The 16,872-nt window shown below is 57.0% G+C and overlaps 2 protein-coding genes across 2 annotated transcripts in view; both read left to right on the forward strand.

Annotated features, from left to right (window-relative positions):
• Positions 1 to 2,895: 2,895 nt before the first annotated feature.
• On the forward strand, positions 2,896 to 10,406 carry VOLCADRAFT_95580 (uncharacterized protein; the record flags this gene model as incomplete). The annotated part of the gene is made up of 11 exons (XM_002954678.1): positions 2,896 to 2,906; positions 3,059 to 3,115; positions 3,600 to 3,888; positions 4,487 to 4,602; positions 4,896 to 5,027; positions 5,408 to 5,830; positions 6,268 to 6,537; positions 6,901 to 7,164; positions 7,439 to 8,225; positions 8,454 to 9,821; positions 10,176 to 10,406. The coding sequence occupies 11 exons, from the start codon at positions 2,896 to 2,898 to the stop codon at positions 10,404 to 10,406; spliced, it is 3,948 nt and encodes a 1,315-aa protein (XP_002954724.1).
• A 1,110-nt stretch (positions 10,407 to 11,516) lies between these two features.
• VOLCADRAFT_106511 (uncharacterized protein) overlaps positions 11,517 to 16,872 on the forward strand; it is a gene marked incomplete at its 3' end in the record, with an annotated part of 8,870 nt that continues 3,514 nt past the window's right edge. The window contains exons 1-4 of the mRNA XM_002954679.1: positions 11,517 to 12,038; positions 14,295 to 14,359; positions 15,558 to 15,617; positions 16,121 to 16,269. Of these exons, the coding sequence (XP_002954725.1) occupies positions 11,882 to 12,038; positions 14,295 to 14,359; positions 15,558 to 15,617; positions 16,121 to 16,269 (431 nt within the window). The 5' untranslated portion in view covers positions 11,517 to 11,881. The remainder of the gene's footprint in view (positions 12,039 to 14,294; positions 14,360 to 15,557; positions 15,618 to 16,120; positions 16,270 to 16,872) is intronic.

The following is a 16,872-nucleotide window of genomic DNA, read 5'->3' on the forward strand; positions in this document are numbered from 1 at the left end:
GCCAAGAAGGAAGAGGGGCAACGGCGCAAACGAAGACGGGCGCCAGCCGAGACAGCGCCTTCTTCTCCTCTATTCAGTGACTCGCGACCGGCTGACCGACCATGTCTATATATATATTCTATTTTTGCCACTGCTTGGGCTGCTTTTTCAAAACAGGTAATTTCGTCCTACAATTCCGACGATGGGCGTCCCTTTCTCCAAGAATTGACCAAAGAACGAAATATCATATTAATGAGAAAATGACGCGGAGGCGAGGAGGACGGCTCAAGGAGGCAGGGTCGCGGTCGGCTTGTTGGGGTCTCACCTTACATCCTGAGTACGACAGTATTGCCTGGCAGCAGCACTTGTGCAGGAGAGAAAAGTCAATGAACAAGGCAACGAAGGAAAGCGATCCAGAAGGCGGCCCGGTGTGCGTGGGCAGAGCTTGCACGTAGGAATCGTGCGGGCCGCCGTTGCGCCGTGCAGGTTCGCATCACATGAGGGGGGAATGCTAGATACTAGGGTGGGCTGTCCGTTCTACTGCGCGACCTCGCTAGCCCGCGTTGCCGTGTCTCAGTTCTCAGGTTCGGTAGGGGTTTGAAATTGGGGAAGGAAAGATTAGTGGCATCTATCCATCCGTCCAGTCCAGGTAGACTGACAGCTGACGAGGGGGAGGAGCGCCGCGGCAGTCAGCATTACAGCGCAGCGCAGCGTGAATAGATGCAGGTAGAGCGCGCAATAAAATGCGACCGAGGAGCTGTTTTCATCTGTTGTAGGTTAAGGCAAGGTAAAAGCAAGGGTATAGATGTCCACAGGCCTCTGGGTGTCACAATTCGGGCCGGGGAGGGGGGATTGGGCAGTGGTCGCATTCGGGATTGCTGGCGCGCCGGGTGTCGTTGGATACATATCACGCCGCAATCGCGGATTCGGCGGGTCGGGGAAAGGGAGGAGGAGAGGGAAAAGCCTTGGGCGTGCTTCCGAGTTCCGACTCGTTGCACTTCAGAGACAGCACCCACGCTTCAGCTCTGCCAGGCAGCTTGCGTACGCCTGCGACACAGCGCGATGGCACCAAGGAATGAGGCAGCAGCGCACTGCTCCGCTGGGACATAGCGTCACTGCGAGTGATGGAGGCCGTGGGGTCTCCAGAAATTCCATGCTTTATGTGGCGGCTTGGTTTGTTTGCGCGCTCGACGGGATGCGGTTTCTTCCTTTAAATTGCAGGGGCACTCATAGAATATATTAGCACGGCAGCCAAATGCTCTGAATAGCAGCTGCGGCGGGATAAGGAGGGCGGCCGGTAGGAGTGGGAAAAGAGTCGCTGTCATCAGCATCTTAGGCGTGGCCTTGGAATCAGCAGAGGAGGAAGAGAGTGATGTAGGTAAGGGCCGCATGTACGTGAATGGTACGTCCAGCACATGCAGGGTAGTTGCGGCCGAGGGTAGATTAACGGCGTGTGGATGGGCGGCCCGGAAGCGCATGGGGTGGTGGACCGACATTGTCCCCCATCTCTGCTAGAACCTGCCCTAGGACGGCAGCGTTCAGAGAGGCAACACCTGTTTTCCTGTTTTATCGATCTGACGTTCGCTCGTGTTAGACGCATTTTTGCTTTCATGGCGGGTTGCCCTCTGGGGTTGTTTGCCAACAGGGCGGCGGTGTGGCGTGGTGGCTCGCTTTCCGTCGTTAGCGAGGCGAAGCGAAGCGCCTTTGCGATAGGCAGGAAGGAGAGAAGTGCAAGGGGCTTTGTAAAGAGGGGGCTGGTTTCGCAGTATTTGGTATCCGATTAAAAATGGAGTGAGACGCGTTCTTGCGCCCACTGCACTTATAGCTCTGTTGCGAAAAGCAAACAGACTTGATAGGTTGATTGCCGAACTCGAAGAAATGACGTATAGCGGTCTCTTTGGTTAGCAAATGAGGGGTTTTCTCAAGCTGCCACTGCGACTCATCACAAGAGTCGGGCAGCAAGTGAAACCTGGTGCATGCGGGGTGGTTGCTAAGCAAAATGGACATGCATGTAACAATTTCTATAGCAGGCTATTACTGATGCACGATAGGTGCGTTGAATAGTTGGCAGCAGGTCTGTGATGCGCCTGCATAGAAGAAATGATTAGAACAAAGTTATCATACCAGGGAAGTAAGCCTCCCTTCTGGGAGGACCTCTGTGCTACTGACGGTTTGTTCGCAAGTACGGCAGCATTGAAGACGTGCTTGGCTCACCTCCGCTCTGGTCTCACGTAGCATGCAAAGCGGCATAGATAATTAGGGATTCATGGAAACAATTGTCCCGATTAAGCAGCAAAGCATGCCGCAATTGTATGATGCAAACCGCCATGAGGTAGGAGCACGAAAGCATGCAAATCACGAGAGGATAAGACGTAGAGCCAGTGAGACGTCGAATATCTAAAAAACGACACTTTATTTCTGATATGTCACTTACGTCACACCGCTGCTTCCATAAATGAAAAGGAATTGGCCGTACATCGTCCTGCCATGTATACTGCGAGGAGATAGACCCCTTGCCTTGATCTCGACCTGGCTGCCAGGCAGAGATATAGACACATCTTCTCAGCCATAAATGTTTGTCTTGTGCGTAGGACAGTTTCAAAGATCGCATACCGGTCTAAGCATAACAGGGCCCCGTGAGCGACATAGAAGCGCGGCTTTCATATCACACTCATGCTTGCACATTTGTGATTTAGTACACCGACTTTACGATATTGGTGTGGACGGGCCCTCCAGCATCTGAGCCCGCAAGCCCGAAAACCTTATAGCGACCTGACAAAATCGTCCAGCCCCATCGCGGCGCACCCATAGGATATCACATCTATAAATTTGCGTTCTAGGCGCAAAAGGCAAACGGCGTCGCAAGTCGCGGGGCTTTCTCCCCGCTTGGCAACGGGATAATGGGCGACTATAACGATGACCGGCAGGTAATTCCTGCACTTTGCGAGTTGCCTCGATACATTTCTCATGCATGCTTGGCGTGCAAGGGCTCATGAGGCCGCGGCCCCCAACGGGCTGCCACTTCGAAGCTGCCTGCATACACCTTGCTTGATAACGCCTTTTGCTCCTGCACTTTCAGGAATATATTCCTGCAAATCGTGGAGGCCGGCCATTACAGCGGCCGCTTTCAGCGCACGTCAGTAACCGAGCCCCTCCGCCACCAGCACCGACGCAGTTATCAAAACCAACCGGCAATACAAATGGGCCGAGGTAGGAATTAAAGATCCTATTTCATTGGCTCAGGGCGGTGCGGTTTTCATCTCTCTTCACCCTTAGAGAGGTCATACAGTTGCCAAAATGCATGAAAACAGACTGCGCCTGATGTGCGCGCCTCGTGTAAATTCGTCATGTAAATCTGTGCAATTTTCGCAAGCAACAACAATGATGGGCCATTTTTAGATTGAGCGCGAGTGAGTTATGTGCTCCAAGCTAATTCACCTTTGTCCTCATATGTTTCTTCTAGCGATGCTTGTATTATGCCCTGTACGCAGTCATATACTCATGCCTTAGCAAATTATCTCCAGTCCAGCTGTTCTTAAAAGCTATAAGAGTAACCAACGCGGTCGAATCCCCCACGTCCCGCTTTCCTCCTCCAAAACCTGACTGGTCCTGCATCCCAGTCCATACAAACGCCGGATCCAATCGGCAGCCACCTATCGACCGCCACGCGCTAGCTTTCAGCAAGCCCCGGTCTCTGCATGGGGCGACGCGGCCGCGCAGCCCATAACAGGGCATGGCGCGGGATTAGCTGGCGCCATCTCGCTGCCAGGTCTCTTCGCTGGGCTGGATCCGGCACCATCATACCAGCGCCCCGACCACACACGCAGTGTGCCTTCCAAGGAGCCGGAAAGTATGGAGGAGGAGCTCCGGAAACTGCGCATAACCCTCGGCGGTTACAAAGAGCAAAATGTGGGTCTCGAGGGTATGTGGCACGTGGCCATGTTGATACGCACCACCATGTGCGCAGTCCGTACTTTCTTCCCTTTACGAAAGTATGTTTTGTTGCTTAGCACTAGACGGCTCTGGCCAGGGGAGGGGAAAGAAGGACCTTCGTCTGACTGGGGTTTCTGGTTGAGGGTTTGGCGGGTCGCAAACTAGCCCGCAGGCAGGCAATGGGGCACCGGCGGGATGTGGTAAGTTGCGGGCATAAAGGATTAGAGGAGCTGGTTAACAGGAGGGAGGGACCCGGGGCAGATGGCCGTCCAATTCCATTCAGCTGTGCTTGGGCCGGATGTGGATAGGCAGGCGATTCCGCACTGTGATGTAAGGGGGCAGCATTGCGCACTGGGCCTGGGGGGGCTCTTGTGTTGGAACCATGGCGCGTGCCGTGCCGTGCCGTGCACTACAAGCTCACGCTGGCCAAAGCGAACATCTCTGCTGCCGCCAACAACGCGATGACAGTGACAACCGCACCAAGTAGCAAATAATGTTGGACCGATCCGCCGTTTCCTTTTTGGCTCCTTCTTCTTCTTCTTCCTCTCAATCTGCCACATTGGGGTCCCCGCAGCGCCTCCTGCGCACGGAGCGGCAGCGGCTAGAGGAGGAGCTGGGTCGCGCCCGCACCAACCTAGTGAAGGCTGAGGAGCTGCTCAACACCCGCGAGAAGGCGCTCAGTCCGACCATGTAAGTGCACAGATGAGCGCAACAGTTTAAACCCGGTTAGGAACCTACAGGGGTGGTGGGAGTGGGAGTGGGCCTGGGCTGGTGCTCTTCACGGGTCTTTACGGCGTCGAGCGGGGGTTGAGACGTGTGGGATGCGGAAGGGCAGGGGGAGGGTTGCTTTCCTAAACCCATCCATTCTGCCCTCCGCCCCTCGCTCCTACCATCAGAAAACATACATATACAATGTTCCCTCTCTTTTCACTTGCCTTACCCCTCCTCCTCCTCCTCCTCCTCCTGCTCCTTTGCCTTCTCAGTGGTCTGAGTCAGATGTACCGAACACCCGAGACCACCGCTCTGGTAGCCAGGTTGAAGGAGCAGGTCAAGACGCTGAGGGCGGAGAAGGAACGGTTCAAGGGGGACCTCGAGGAGTTGCTGAGGACTACCAAGTAAGTGAGGGAGGCTATTTTAGGTAGGCACTGATGCGAGAGGGGAGCGCGGAGGACAGCCTCGGGGGCCCAGATCTTGTGATGCGGTGGCGCACGAGGGGAGTTTGTTTCTTATGTGCTTGACACAATACCTGTTCTTTTAGCACACGGAACTGACACAGACCTGAAGAGTTGGATGGGGTCGTTCAAATCTACGCCGGTTTTTGCACCATCTACCACTTGATCAACCGCTTGGGAAAACGCACGTCCCCCCCAGTCAACACACACACGCACACGTTGCTTTAGGCGCCAGTAGTTTGCGGCTATGCGCATCGGTACTTGATTTTTGCTTCTTCCCTCCAGAAACACGAAACACATACACACATATCCCCCACACGCAGGGCGACCAAGGTGGCTGAGCTCCAATCGGAGGCCCACGCGCTGTCGCAGGAGCTCTCTCGCCAGCTCGAAATGACCGCCATAATGCGGTACAGAATGGAGGAGGCGGAGGCTATGGCGGCAGCGGCGCAGCGCAAGGCGGAGGCGGCGGAGGCGCTAGCGCGCGAGTACACTGAGGCGGGTTCGACGCTGCCACCGGGACCCGTACGGCTGGCGCCTGGCAACACGCTGTCGGCCAGCAGGGTGCGGAAGACGATTTTGGCGATGCAGCAGTCGCACCGAGTGTTGCTGAGCCAGGCGGCGCTGCTGCGGGCGGTGTTCCCGCCAGGGATGACGATGGACGCTCTGGCGGCGAAGGCGGCGCTCAAGGCGCCCACGGCGGGTGCGACGGAAGTGCTCCGGTACCTGCGCTACCATATGAACAAGTAAGTACTGGAGTGAGGTGGAAGAGAGACGAAGGGTTGGAGGGCTTACTGGACGGCGGAGAGGGAGAGGGGGAGGGGATAAGGAGAGGGAGCTGCATTTTAAGGGGGGGGGACTTGTGAAGGGAGGAGCGTTGAAGAGCGTCAAGATGTAGGACAGAGACAGAGGCGTGCGGTGCTTGTGGATGCAAAGAAGAGGCTTACGCCGCTGCTGTCCTGGGCTGCTCTGCGGTCTTTATGGCCCTGTTCTATGCGCTTGTGTGTTGTTGTCATCTCTGCCATTGCTCCCCTCTGTGAACTCTGCCTTTTCGCCGCACCTGGGGCCCTCCATTTCAACCTGCCTGTCTGCCTGTCTGTCCCTCTGCCTCTCTGTGGTTGGCACCACTCACTCGTTGAACACTTCTTTTTTTCTTCGTCCCTTTCTTTTTTCCCTGACACAGGCTGCAGACGGAAATGGGCGGCCTGCCAGGCGGCAACCGCGGTGAGGACGACCTCTACACGGGCACCATCACCACGGCTACACCGCCGCCGGCCCCCAAGCCGCCCCGTCCCAGACCCACTCGGCCCAGATCTGCTGGCTGCGGCCCCGTGGGCTCGGGTCCGGCGGACGGTTCCAAGCCTGTCGTGGTGGAGCCCAGCAGCGACCCACGGGTCTTACTGCAGGGCGTGGCAGACCTAGTACGAGAGCTGAGGTCCATGGATATGGACAAGTAGGTGGGGATGATGCCACAGGGGTTGAGAAAGGATACGGGTAGTGGAGGGAAACGGACGAGGGGTAGCGGGTAGAGGGACATGAAGAAACGTCAGAGCAGAGAGCAGCGCCTGGCTGCTGCGGAGGCGCCTGCCGACATGCGGAAGGAGATGATGCGGATGGAGTAACCTGGAAGGTGGTGGAGGGGGAAGCGAAGGTCCAGTCGCCATTTTCGTCGTGTTCCTTTTTTAGCGGTCTTTTCCCGTCCATATCACTCAAGGTCCGCCTCTGCCTCTACCAAGAATCTTTACACCACTCTCACCCTCTCAACCAACTACAATCACTGCCATCATCGTGTGTCCATGAATCCCTAAACCCGCAGCTTCATGGCCCGGCCTGAGCTGGAGGCTGACGTGGACCAGCTTGCTGACGTGGCCTCGCTGCTGATTGCGGAGCACAAGCGGCTCACCGGCGCCGAGTCGCTGCCCGTGTTCAAGGAGGACGATGACGGCGACATTGAAGACAACCCGCTGTACGAGCCCGTACCGAAGGCGGACGAGAGCTTGGTGCCGAAGGACCCCATGGCCCGGGACCCGGAACCGGTTTCGGAGGGGAAGGAGGAAGAGTACGAGGATGATTTTGATCGGTGAGCGAGTTGGTGATGGTGGTGGTCCTGTGGCCGGGCCCGCAGGAGCCACGGGGTTGAAAGAATGATGATGGGAATGATAAAAGGGTCGGTGATACACGCGTGGCGTGGTTACTGTCGTGCAGCGCCGCGGAGGCGGAGGCGGCTTTATTGGCAGTGCCCCGATGATTCTGCTGGTGATGCCGCTGCCTCCACTTTATTGGCTGAAGCATGATGCCTAGATGTTCGGATGTGTGCATGACACATTATGCATCTGTGCCCGCCATCCATGTAGGCCTGAGGATGAGCCACCCTCACCGATGGAGCCCGAACCAGAACCGGAACCAGAACCGGAGCCGGCACCAGCACCGGAACAACCCCTGGCTGACGGAGACAGCCCAGACGAGGGAGACCAGGTCTTGGAAGCAAACAAGCCGGCACCGCCGCTGATAATTAAGAAGGAGAACTCGGTCCGCAGCATCCGCAGCCAGCAGTCCGCGCCTGACACGCCGGTGAAGCACGTGGAGGGGCCGGCCAGCAGCGTCGGCGATCCTGTAGAGTACGGCACCCGGCGTTCCAGCATTGCCGGCAGCATGTTCAGCGGCCGCGGCTGGCAGCCCGAGGGCGCCGTGCTGACGGAGGAGGAGGACGAGCTCGCGGTGGCGCAGATTGCCGTGGCCGCGGTTGCTGCGGTGGTGGCGGAACAGGAACAGGAGGTCGCGAAAGAGGAGGAGGAGCAGCAGCTACCTGCGGACGCCGAGACGGACCTGGAGCCCCATGGCCCGGCTGGGGACGAGGATGAGGAGGCTGGAAACAAGCGTGTTGGCGAGCCGCCTGAGGAGGCTTACAACGATTTGGGCCCCTCAGCCAGCAACTACGGCGACGATGAGCCTGAACCGCCCGTGGAACCCGAGCCGGAGCCGCAGGAGACAGAGCCCGAGCAGCAGCCCGAGCCCGAGGAGCAAAGCCAGGATGGTTTGGACCTTGGCGAGCTCGCTGCCAAGTTGTTGGCGGCTGCAGTGGAGGAGCAGGCGCAGGAGGAGGAAGAGAGGCCGGCGGCGGCGGCTGAGCCTGAGCCTGAGGTGAGAACGAGCTTTTGAGCACAGGGTTGCAAATCTTGCTGGCCGTTTCTTGGCTATGCGGGGGCAACTTGACTGGAGGAGACTTGGAGGTTGGGTAGGCGCTGGTCTGATAGTTTCTTTTTTGCGGTTTCGTCTTCATCTTCACTGCACTCCAGCTGCTTGATATCATGCGACCGTTGACTCGACCATCGCCGCATGAAGTTATGTCTTGGATTTGCCGGACTGCAGGATGAAAAGCCGGTGGTGGTGGAGGCGGAGGAGAAAGAGGAGCCGCAGCCAACCCCACCCCCGGCCCCTCCACTGCCCACGCGCGATGAGCCCTCCGACAAGGGCTGGTGGGAGGCGTCGCTGCTGAGTTACAAAGCCGCAGAAGACAGCGAGCAGAGCATTGGCGCAGAGGAGGCTCCCGCGGGCGGTAAACAAGTGAAGCTGCCGCCGGTTCCAGAGCGTGCTTGGTGGGAGGAGACGCCAGCGCAAACAGACGACGGCGTCGACGAGCCCCAAAGCGAGGCCAGCACACAGCCCCTTTCCTCGTCCCAGCACGCAAGTGGACGGGAGGGCGGCCAGGAGGAGAAGGAACGCGACTCGGACGCGTCAAAGCCATGGTGGGAGCGTATCGTGGGCGGCGGTAAGAAGGATGATGGCGATGAGGAGGAAGAAGAGGATGGGGGGGAGCGCACGAGCAAGGACACGGAGGATAAGCCATCGAAGTCCAGCGATGCAGGTGAAGGAGGGTCGGCTGGTGCGGGGGACCACACGCCGGCGCGTTCGAGCAGGGGCAACTGGTGGGAGCAGGCCGCTGCCTCCCAGGAAGGAGGTGCCAGCGATAGTGATGAGCGCACGCCATCGCCACGGCCTCCGAAAGCGGCGGCGCCAGGGGCGGGCGGTGATGATGATTGGTGGGATCGCGGTGGAAACCCAGCGACAGAGCGCGATGCCGCTGACCAGGACACAGAGCAGGAGTTCATGCGCAAGTCGGGTGACGAGGAGGGCAAGCCTGGTGCGGTTGTGGGGCGGCAGGAGGAGGGAGAGGATGACGGTGGGAACAACTGGTTTGATGAGGGTGAACCTTCTCTGCCGGTTGATGATGACGCGGCAGAGGCTGCGGAGGCGGCTGCGGATGACGCCGAGGCGGCTGCCGACGAGGCAGCATCCGAGGCTGCCTCTGCTGCGGAGGGTGCTGAGGACGCTGCTGAGGCGGCAGAGGAAGCGGCAGAGGCTGGCGATGCGGCATCTGAGGCGGCGGACGAGGCTGATGAGGCCGCTGATGCTGCAAAGCGGGCAGCTAAGGCAGCTGAGGAGGCCGATGGGGCTTCAGAAGCTGCCGAAGCGGCGGAAGAAGCGGCGGAAGCAGCCGAGGACGCTCAGGATGCTGCAGAGGAAGCAGCAGACGCGGCAGAGGAAGCGGCGGAGGCCGCGGAGGAGGCTGCAAAGGCTGCGGAAGAGGCGGCCGAAGACGCCGAGGAGGCTGAGGAGGCGCTGGAGGAAGCCCAGGAAGCGTTGGAGGCTGCAAAGGAAGCGCTGGAGGCCGCCGATACAGTGGAGGAAATGATGGCGGCTCGTGATGCAATGGAAGAAGCGGAAGAGGCTGTCGAGGTGAGTCAGGTCCTCTGTCTCGCTGCTGTGCGCGGTCGCAAACTCACTCTTGGTTAGTTGCGTGGGTTCAGGTCCCAGGCTCTTTTGTTCTGATTAGCTGTTTTGGTGCCTGCTGGTCGTTCCTTGCGCCCGCTGATTGGATTTTGGTCCAGTTTTGATGTGGGTCTGGAGTGTGTGTTTTGGTGTTGGGTCAAATGCTTACGTTGCGTCGATTAAGTTGCTTGCCTGTAGGTTGCACTTATCGTGCGCTCTGTTGAGCAGCCTATATTATGGCTGCCAATACCACTTCCCTCCTTAGACCGGTGCTCCTGCCTGCCTGCCTCATGGCTGACTTGGGCTTGGCTTTCCTTGCAGGCTGCCGCTAAGGCTGCAGAGGAGGCAGCGCAGGCGGCTGAGGAGGCAAAGGAGGCGGCTGAGGAAGCACAGGAGCAGGCGGAGGAAGCGAAAGAAGAGGCCGAGGAAGCAAAAGAGGCGGCGGAAGATGCGCAGGAGGCAGCGGAAGCGGCCGCAGACGCGGCGGAGGATGCAAAGGAGGAAGAGGCCGCAGTAGAGATGTGGAAGCAATTGGAGGCAACGGCACAATAGTACGACGGCCTAGCTAGCAGCCCCAAGGTCAGCACCGGGCCAACGGATGGCGACGCTCCCACAGCCGCCAGGGCTGCAGACGATGACGCCGATGGTGACTTTCCTCGCCGGTCATCGGCATCGACACGATGACGCGAAACCTTTTGGCAGGGAATGCCACCAAGACGTTCCGCAGGTCGTCCCAAGGAGGGCCGGGGCTGCGGTGCCCTGCTTGGCGGCCCGGGGCTTGTGACACTATATAATGTGGTGCTCGGAGAGAGGTTCGTGGACTGCTGCTGCGTATCTGGGACACGGTGATCATTCCTGGGACGTGAAAATTCCTCGTGACGCTTCTTGATATGGCTCCTCCAGCATAGCATTACACGTTAGGGAGGTTGCGATATGAACCAATGGGTGGCTGAAGGTGTTTTGGAGTTAGGGACCGGGGCCGGGTTAGGAGCATTGGGGCATCCGTGCAGTGGGGCGCTTTCACTTCATCCTTGCGGGAGCTTTGCGTTTGTAGGTATTGTTAGGCGATTGCCATTGGCAGGAAGTTCAAACAGCGCAGGGGAACTGGGGCTCGCCGGCTCACCTGCAAGGATGCCAGTCGTCATAGGGAGGGCGCGTTAGTTGCTTTGCTCATAGGCACTAAACAACACTTTGCTGAGCACGCGTCCGCGTCTCTTGTGTATCCGACTCTGCAGTGATTGCGCACAAAGTGCATTCCATGGTTCCGGAGCTGTTGTGTGATGTGGATGGACTCATGTTTTGGGAAGAAGTAAGGTTCAGAGATTTTGTTGCTCGAAGGCGGTGAAGAACGAGTTGAGAGCCGTGTGTGGCGCACATGCAGTGACGGCCTGGGCTGGTACTGTGGCTGGCATTTGCCTTATCGTGTGTGTCATTCTTCAGTCTTGGGGCGGGGCCGCGACGGCGGCGCGAAATAACGCGGCGGCTGCAACAGTGTATTCTGACAACCGCTCATATCAGGCGTTGTGGGGAAGGAGCCTGCTTCGGACCTTGCATCCACAGAGCCCCATACTCTGCAGGACGGGCCGATGCTATGGTGCAGAGAGTCATGGTCCGCCGTGTGATGATGGAGGACTTTCCAGGGATGTTTGAGGAGGAAGGATGTGCGAAGGTCAGCCCAGCATAGGTTCATTTTGCGCTAGTGTTGCATAGCTGGGCCGTAGCCTATAAAAACCGTCGCCAATTCGTGTTTCCGGTGCGATGGGCGGTTGCTTGGCCGCGTACGCCTTGCATGCATCTTCTTCGCCTTTATGGCACCTGGATGGGAGGGATGTGCCTCCCTCAGCTTCCGTTACATCGCGCGCTTTACGTGCGGTAGGGGGCACGTACCGCGCGGATGATCCCGAGGGGAGGCACTCCTGCTGCACTGTTGCTCGCAGCGGTCAAACAAGCTGGTGCTAACGCGGACGCCGTTTCGACTGCGAAGGCATGGAACATGTTACAGTCGCCTTCGGGGCCTTCGTAACAGGATGCATTCATATATGAGCAGGTTTGGCAAATGTTGGAACCATCTTTCTTACTGTTGTGTTATGTACTTATTTGGGTGCAATAGGATGCAACGCCAAGCCTGGCAGGATGGAAGTCAACAGGCGTCGCAGGCATACCACAGGCGAGGCCTGGCGAGCGGTGAGGACGGGTTGGTTGGTATTTTACAGATGCGGGAGTTGCAGGAGACGTTTGATCGTATTGTTGCTGTTCCGTCGCACCTGCTGCTGCCCCATCATCAACACTGGTGCTCGTGAAAGAGTCGTTTTTGAGTCCGTCTGGGCGGCGGCCGTTTCGTGCCGATCTGGAACTGGCCGCTATTCAGTCCCCGTTGAGTCTGGTGTGGGATTTGCTCAGTTGGACTCGACGGCTCGTTAATCCTGTGGGTCTTTAGCTGGTCAACTGGTTTGGCTTACAGTGTAGTCAGCCACTTGCTTATGGGCCTGTGGTCCTTATGCGATCTGCAAGGGGCGAAGTAACTGTTCGGTGAATTCATAATGCCCAGTTTGTAGATTTCCGCGCGGCAGGGAAGATGGGACAGGGAACGGATGGACAAGGGATGGGCTCGTCAGCGAATGCTGTTTCCGTACGGTATTACGGGGCGTCCCTTGGATGGCCCCCTCTCTTTGTGTCGTGCGATTGCGGTGGCATTCGTAACGTAAATTAGCTGGGGATAACGCGCTTCAATATGCAGCTCCCCGCGTACGAAACAATTAAATTTGCGCATGGCATCAAATGTATTGACGCCTACTGGGTGACGCTTTCGGCGCTTTGGGGCCCATGGTCATGAAGCCCGTGGGCCGACAACCCTTTTGCCACGTGGCAGCGATGCCCACGTTGGGATGGGTAATGTGCCACGATGTATTACGTTCCTACCATGTCTGGCTGCGCGCCAGGATTCAACCTCCGTTACCACGAGAAAAATGGTTTTACCTGCTGTACCTGGATTTCGCCAGTGTATCCAGGTCGCTCTGAATCACTGACTTTCCGGCGACCCACTAGTATATACATCACATTATTTGGATGACGCAGTAGCTGATTACGCGACAAATGAACTGCTCTAATGGAATGTAATAACGCCCAATCGCTGAGTGCGCTCCCACAATGTACACAGTGCCGCGTGTCCATCGGCCCAAGCGCACCAGGCCACACAGGTTCCATCTAAGATTCTTGCAATGGATACGGCATGGGTATCACGCCCCACGCTGCTTAGAAACACCCGCCAGACCATTGAAAAGACTGACAAGGCCCCTTCAGTTCGACCCGGGAAAAGATCTGATATGGCCCAGAGAAGAACTAACGCGCACTATCCTAAGCGAGACACCAAACACATGCCTGCCCACGGACGTACTCGTCCAGCATGACACATACAGCCTGCTCCCAAGGCGAGAATGGACGCCTACACATGATGCGATCCCATCAAAATCCATGCATAATCCGTGTCCTCCCACATGACACCCCGTTGGAAGTTGCATTGCACATTGCACAGCCTCAGCCACAATGAGTTGTGGCGATCGTGAAGCCGTTCACATGCGCCTTTAGTCCAAGCTACAGTGTCAATAGCCCTGCTGCATCGCCACAGCTGCGAACCGGCCTGCGACCGGCGTTCTACCCTCAGCTTAGCCCTCCACCCATGCCCGCTAGCCCGCCCATCATGCGGCCGCCAGTCTATAACCCTCGCAGCGTCCCACGCAACAATAGTAACTCCACACACGCTTCCATCCACTCATAGTCACCCACCACATAGTCAATCTACACACGCTCACGTTCTAAGTTGTTAACAGGTAGGAAACAATCAGTACCCACCTCTTTAGTCGGCGTCAATCGAGCCCCCCAGAACCCCCGTTCCGTCCAATCAATCGCGGTTCATTCATAAGCCCAATCCCTCTACTCGACGCAGACAACAATACGAGCGCCCGGACAGACACCACGTGCCCTCATCGCATGAGGGATTGGCCCCGCATGTTGCGGCTGCTGCATTTCCAGAGCGGCCCATTTGGAACCTGCAACCCACGCTGTTCTGAAATCGTGACTGGTTCGTGGTTCTCCAAACGCCGTGTCCAGGAGCCCCGAAATGGAGCCCAGTGCTGTTTAGAAGCAAGCCCCTCCGCAATGGCCATGACGCTACTTCCTGTATACTCCTGCTTGGTACTGGGTCGTTGGCAACCCCCCTAGCTGCTGTAATCGGTTGAACACCTGCGCAACGAACGAACGGTAGTCCCAAACGTATACTCGTCAGCTGGAGTTATCGCTGGTTTGTTTCCAATACCCGCTGGGAGATGGCTGAAGACTCGCCTTTAACCAAGCCTATGGCAGCAGCAGGTGCAGCAGGTGTGCGTGTAAACATCACACCTTGACACCTCCTCTTAACCATGTGCTTCTTACCAAACGAAACAGGCCTGACAGATCCCTTCCTCATAAGGATGTCCAGTGCCCCCCACGGGCCTCTTACCACAAACCAGGTAGGGTGCTCACCAGCTTGAGGACCGGTAGGTCCAATATCTTGCTCAGGACGGGTACCCGTCGCAAGAATTGCAAAACAGTTGGAAAGAACTCGCAAAACAAGAGCCAGAAGCCGTACGCCTCCAGTGCGAGCCCGATGACCGTCCACCCATACACCACCACGGCGCAACCCCCCAGGTAGAAAGCTGACCCCTGCGCGTATAGCGCACGTGATGAGATGCACTTTGATAACAGTTTTACAAGGCAGGTTGATAAAGGCTTATATACCTTTCGATTCTTCCTTTTCATGAAAAAACTGACCGTCGAATGGAATCCGATCGTGGTTGTAAGTCCGGCAAGAAACAATAGCTGCACGCAACGTCCAAAGAAGAAAGTAAGGCGGCCTGTATAGGTCATGCTGAGCCTGTACGAGATGCGTTCGCTTACGTTCCCCATGGCAATTAGCCCACGATCGAACAACAGCAGCATCCCCAAGATTGTGAAAAGGATGCCAAACGCAGTCAGGCCCAGCCCGATCTCTGCATATAGATTAGGACAAATTACAACGGTAAGCGCTTGCTCCAGTATGCGTTCAAATGACAGTTGACATACTAAGAAGCACTTACTGCGCTGGTCGGTCAGCCATCCTGATGACAACATGGCTATTATCCGACGTAGTCAAAGCTAATTACGCGCTCTACATCGGCGACGCTTGGGAGCTGGATAGAAATGCAGCTAATAAGATTGCATCAACACAACGTTCTTTTTACTGTTGGCATGAGTTTATTAGTTGCTATGCTTTCCCCCTCGGTTCGGGACACGGAAGTTTAACTTCTTTGTGCAGTATCTGTACGGCTCTGTGTCCAGTCATGGTTACCTTTTCTACCTGAGTAAGATGCGCCATCGTAGCAACAAGCTCAAGTGTTCCTTGTAGTGTGCTGGGCACCAGGAACTATGCCTCCAACTATAGGAGCAATTAATGTCTACCCCATCAAGAGCTGCCGTGGGGTTTCCCTTCAGTCTGCTTTCCTAACGGAGGCAGGCTTAATGTTTGATAGAGAATGGATGGTACGTTGGATGTATACTACTGACTTTTAATCAGTAACCAACACTTATCGGGAAAGCCCTCAGATGGAACCCCGAAACCCAGGTTTTCATGTCCCCGAATTTGTCTCCAGTACTTAAGTCTTGCTTAACCTGACTGGATCAACATTGCAGGTGGTGCGTGAAGATACCGGCAAGTTTATTTCCCAGCGTGAGAAGGAGCTCCTTGCTTTGGTATGTAGTGCGCACGGGACGGTCTGCAAAGCCTTGGGAATGCTTCCCTGCAACTTCTACGCACATTTACACCCGTGGCGTTGCACACCTTGCCCCAGCGAATTCTGTAACCTGCCTGACCTCAACATACATCCCACGGAACCCCTTTCCCATCGGAGCTCTGGCGCATTTCCTCCTGCCGGCAGTGCTGAAGCCAACGCCCAAAGGCATGCTATGGCACGCAGGGTTTGTGATATCGAGGCTAACAGAAAATCGAGACTAACAGCCTCTGGGGGAAATTGCGCGCTCTTGTACGTACGCTAGCTTCCCCTTTTCACCCGTAAGCGCCAAGGAAGCCACCATGAAGGAAAGCCGGACAAATTCAAATCCCCGCCGACCTCGCTCTTCACCCTTTGGTAACCCGCCAGCACCGCTGCTGCTGCCGTTGTCCAGTTCCAATTGCCCATTGTCCTTTTGCCTGGTGTTGCACCCACCATCCTCACCCGTTTTCAACTATACGTCAGGTCGAAGTCGCTCTGGCGCCTGAGGCGCTCATTGCCGCCCACAGCGGCCTCTCACAGCTGCCGCCTGGTTCGGTTATGACCGTGACTGCTCCAGGGATGGACGAGCCGCTTCAAATTCCGCTGGGGCGACGACCCAACTGCGACACCCGGTGCGATGTTGGAAGATTAATGAGGACCTACCGTACGCACGACATTGCCTGTTTCGCTATTGGCATATGTACGTATGTATGTATGTACGTATGTATGTATGTATGTATGTATGACGTTGATTACACTGTGGGCTGAAAAGCCGGGGGCCCAGGGCCGAAGCACAGCGCGGGGGGCGGGTGCATACGGCTGGTTAGTCTCATGCACTCCGCCCCCGGGTCAGGCCGCACGGGAAACGACGGCCGGCACGCAACAGCGCTTGTTTGGCGCTCCAACTAGACGGGATCTATGCCCGTTGGTCTCCTAACATAAACGAAGTCGCAACTGGGGGGCTCTTCCTGCCGACCGAACGAACCGAGCATCTCAGAGAGCTCGCTACCAGGACCTGGGCGACCGGGAGCCCGACGAGTCATCCCGGGCTGGGGAGGTCACCAAGCTCAAAAATCCTCACGCAAAAAAGAGCGCAAAGAGCTCACACCACAAGACGCCAAACAGCCTCCTTAGACTACTACCCTCCTCCGCCTCTCCCTCCCTGGGCTAGTCCAGGGGAGATAGCCCCCGTCGAGGGGGTAACACCGCACAAGTCCGCGCCCTTCCACAGCACT

The sequence above is a fragment of the Volvox carteri genome (genome assembly GCF_000143455.1).
Source record: "Volvox carteri f. nagariensis unplaced genomic scaffold VOLCAscaffold_45, whole genome shotgun sequence".
Classification (NCBI taxonomy): domain Eukaryota; kingdom Viridiplantae; phylum Chlorophyta; class Chlorophyceae; order Chlamydomonadales; family Volvocaceae; genus Volvox; species Volvox carteri.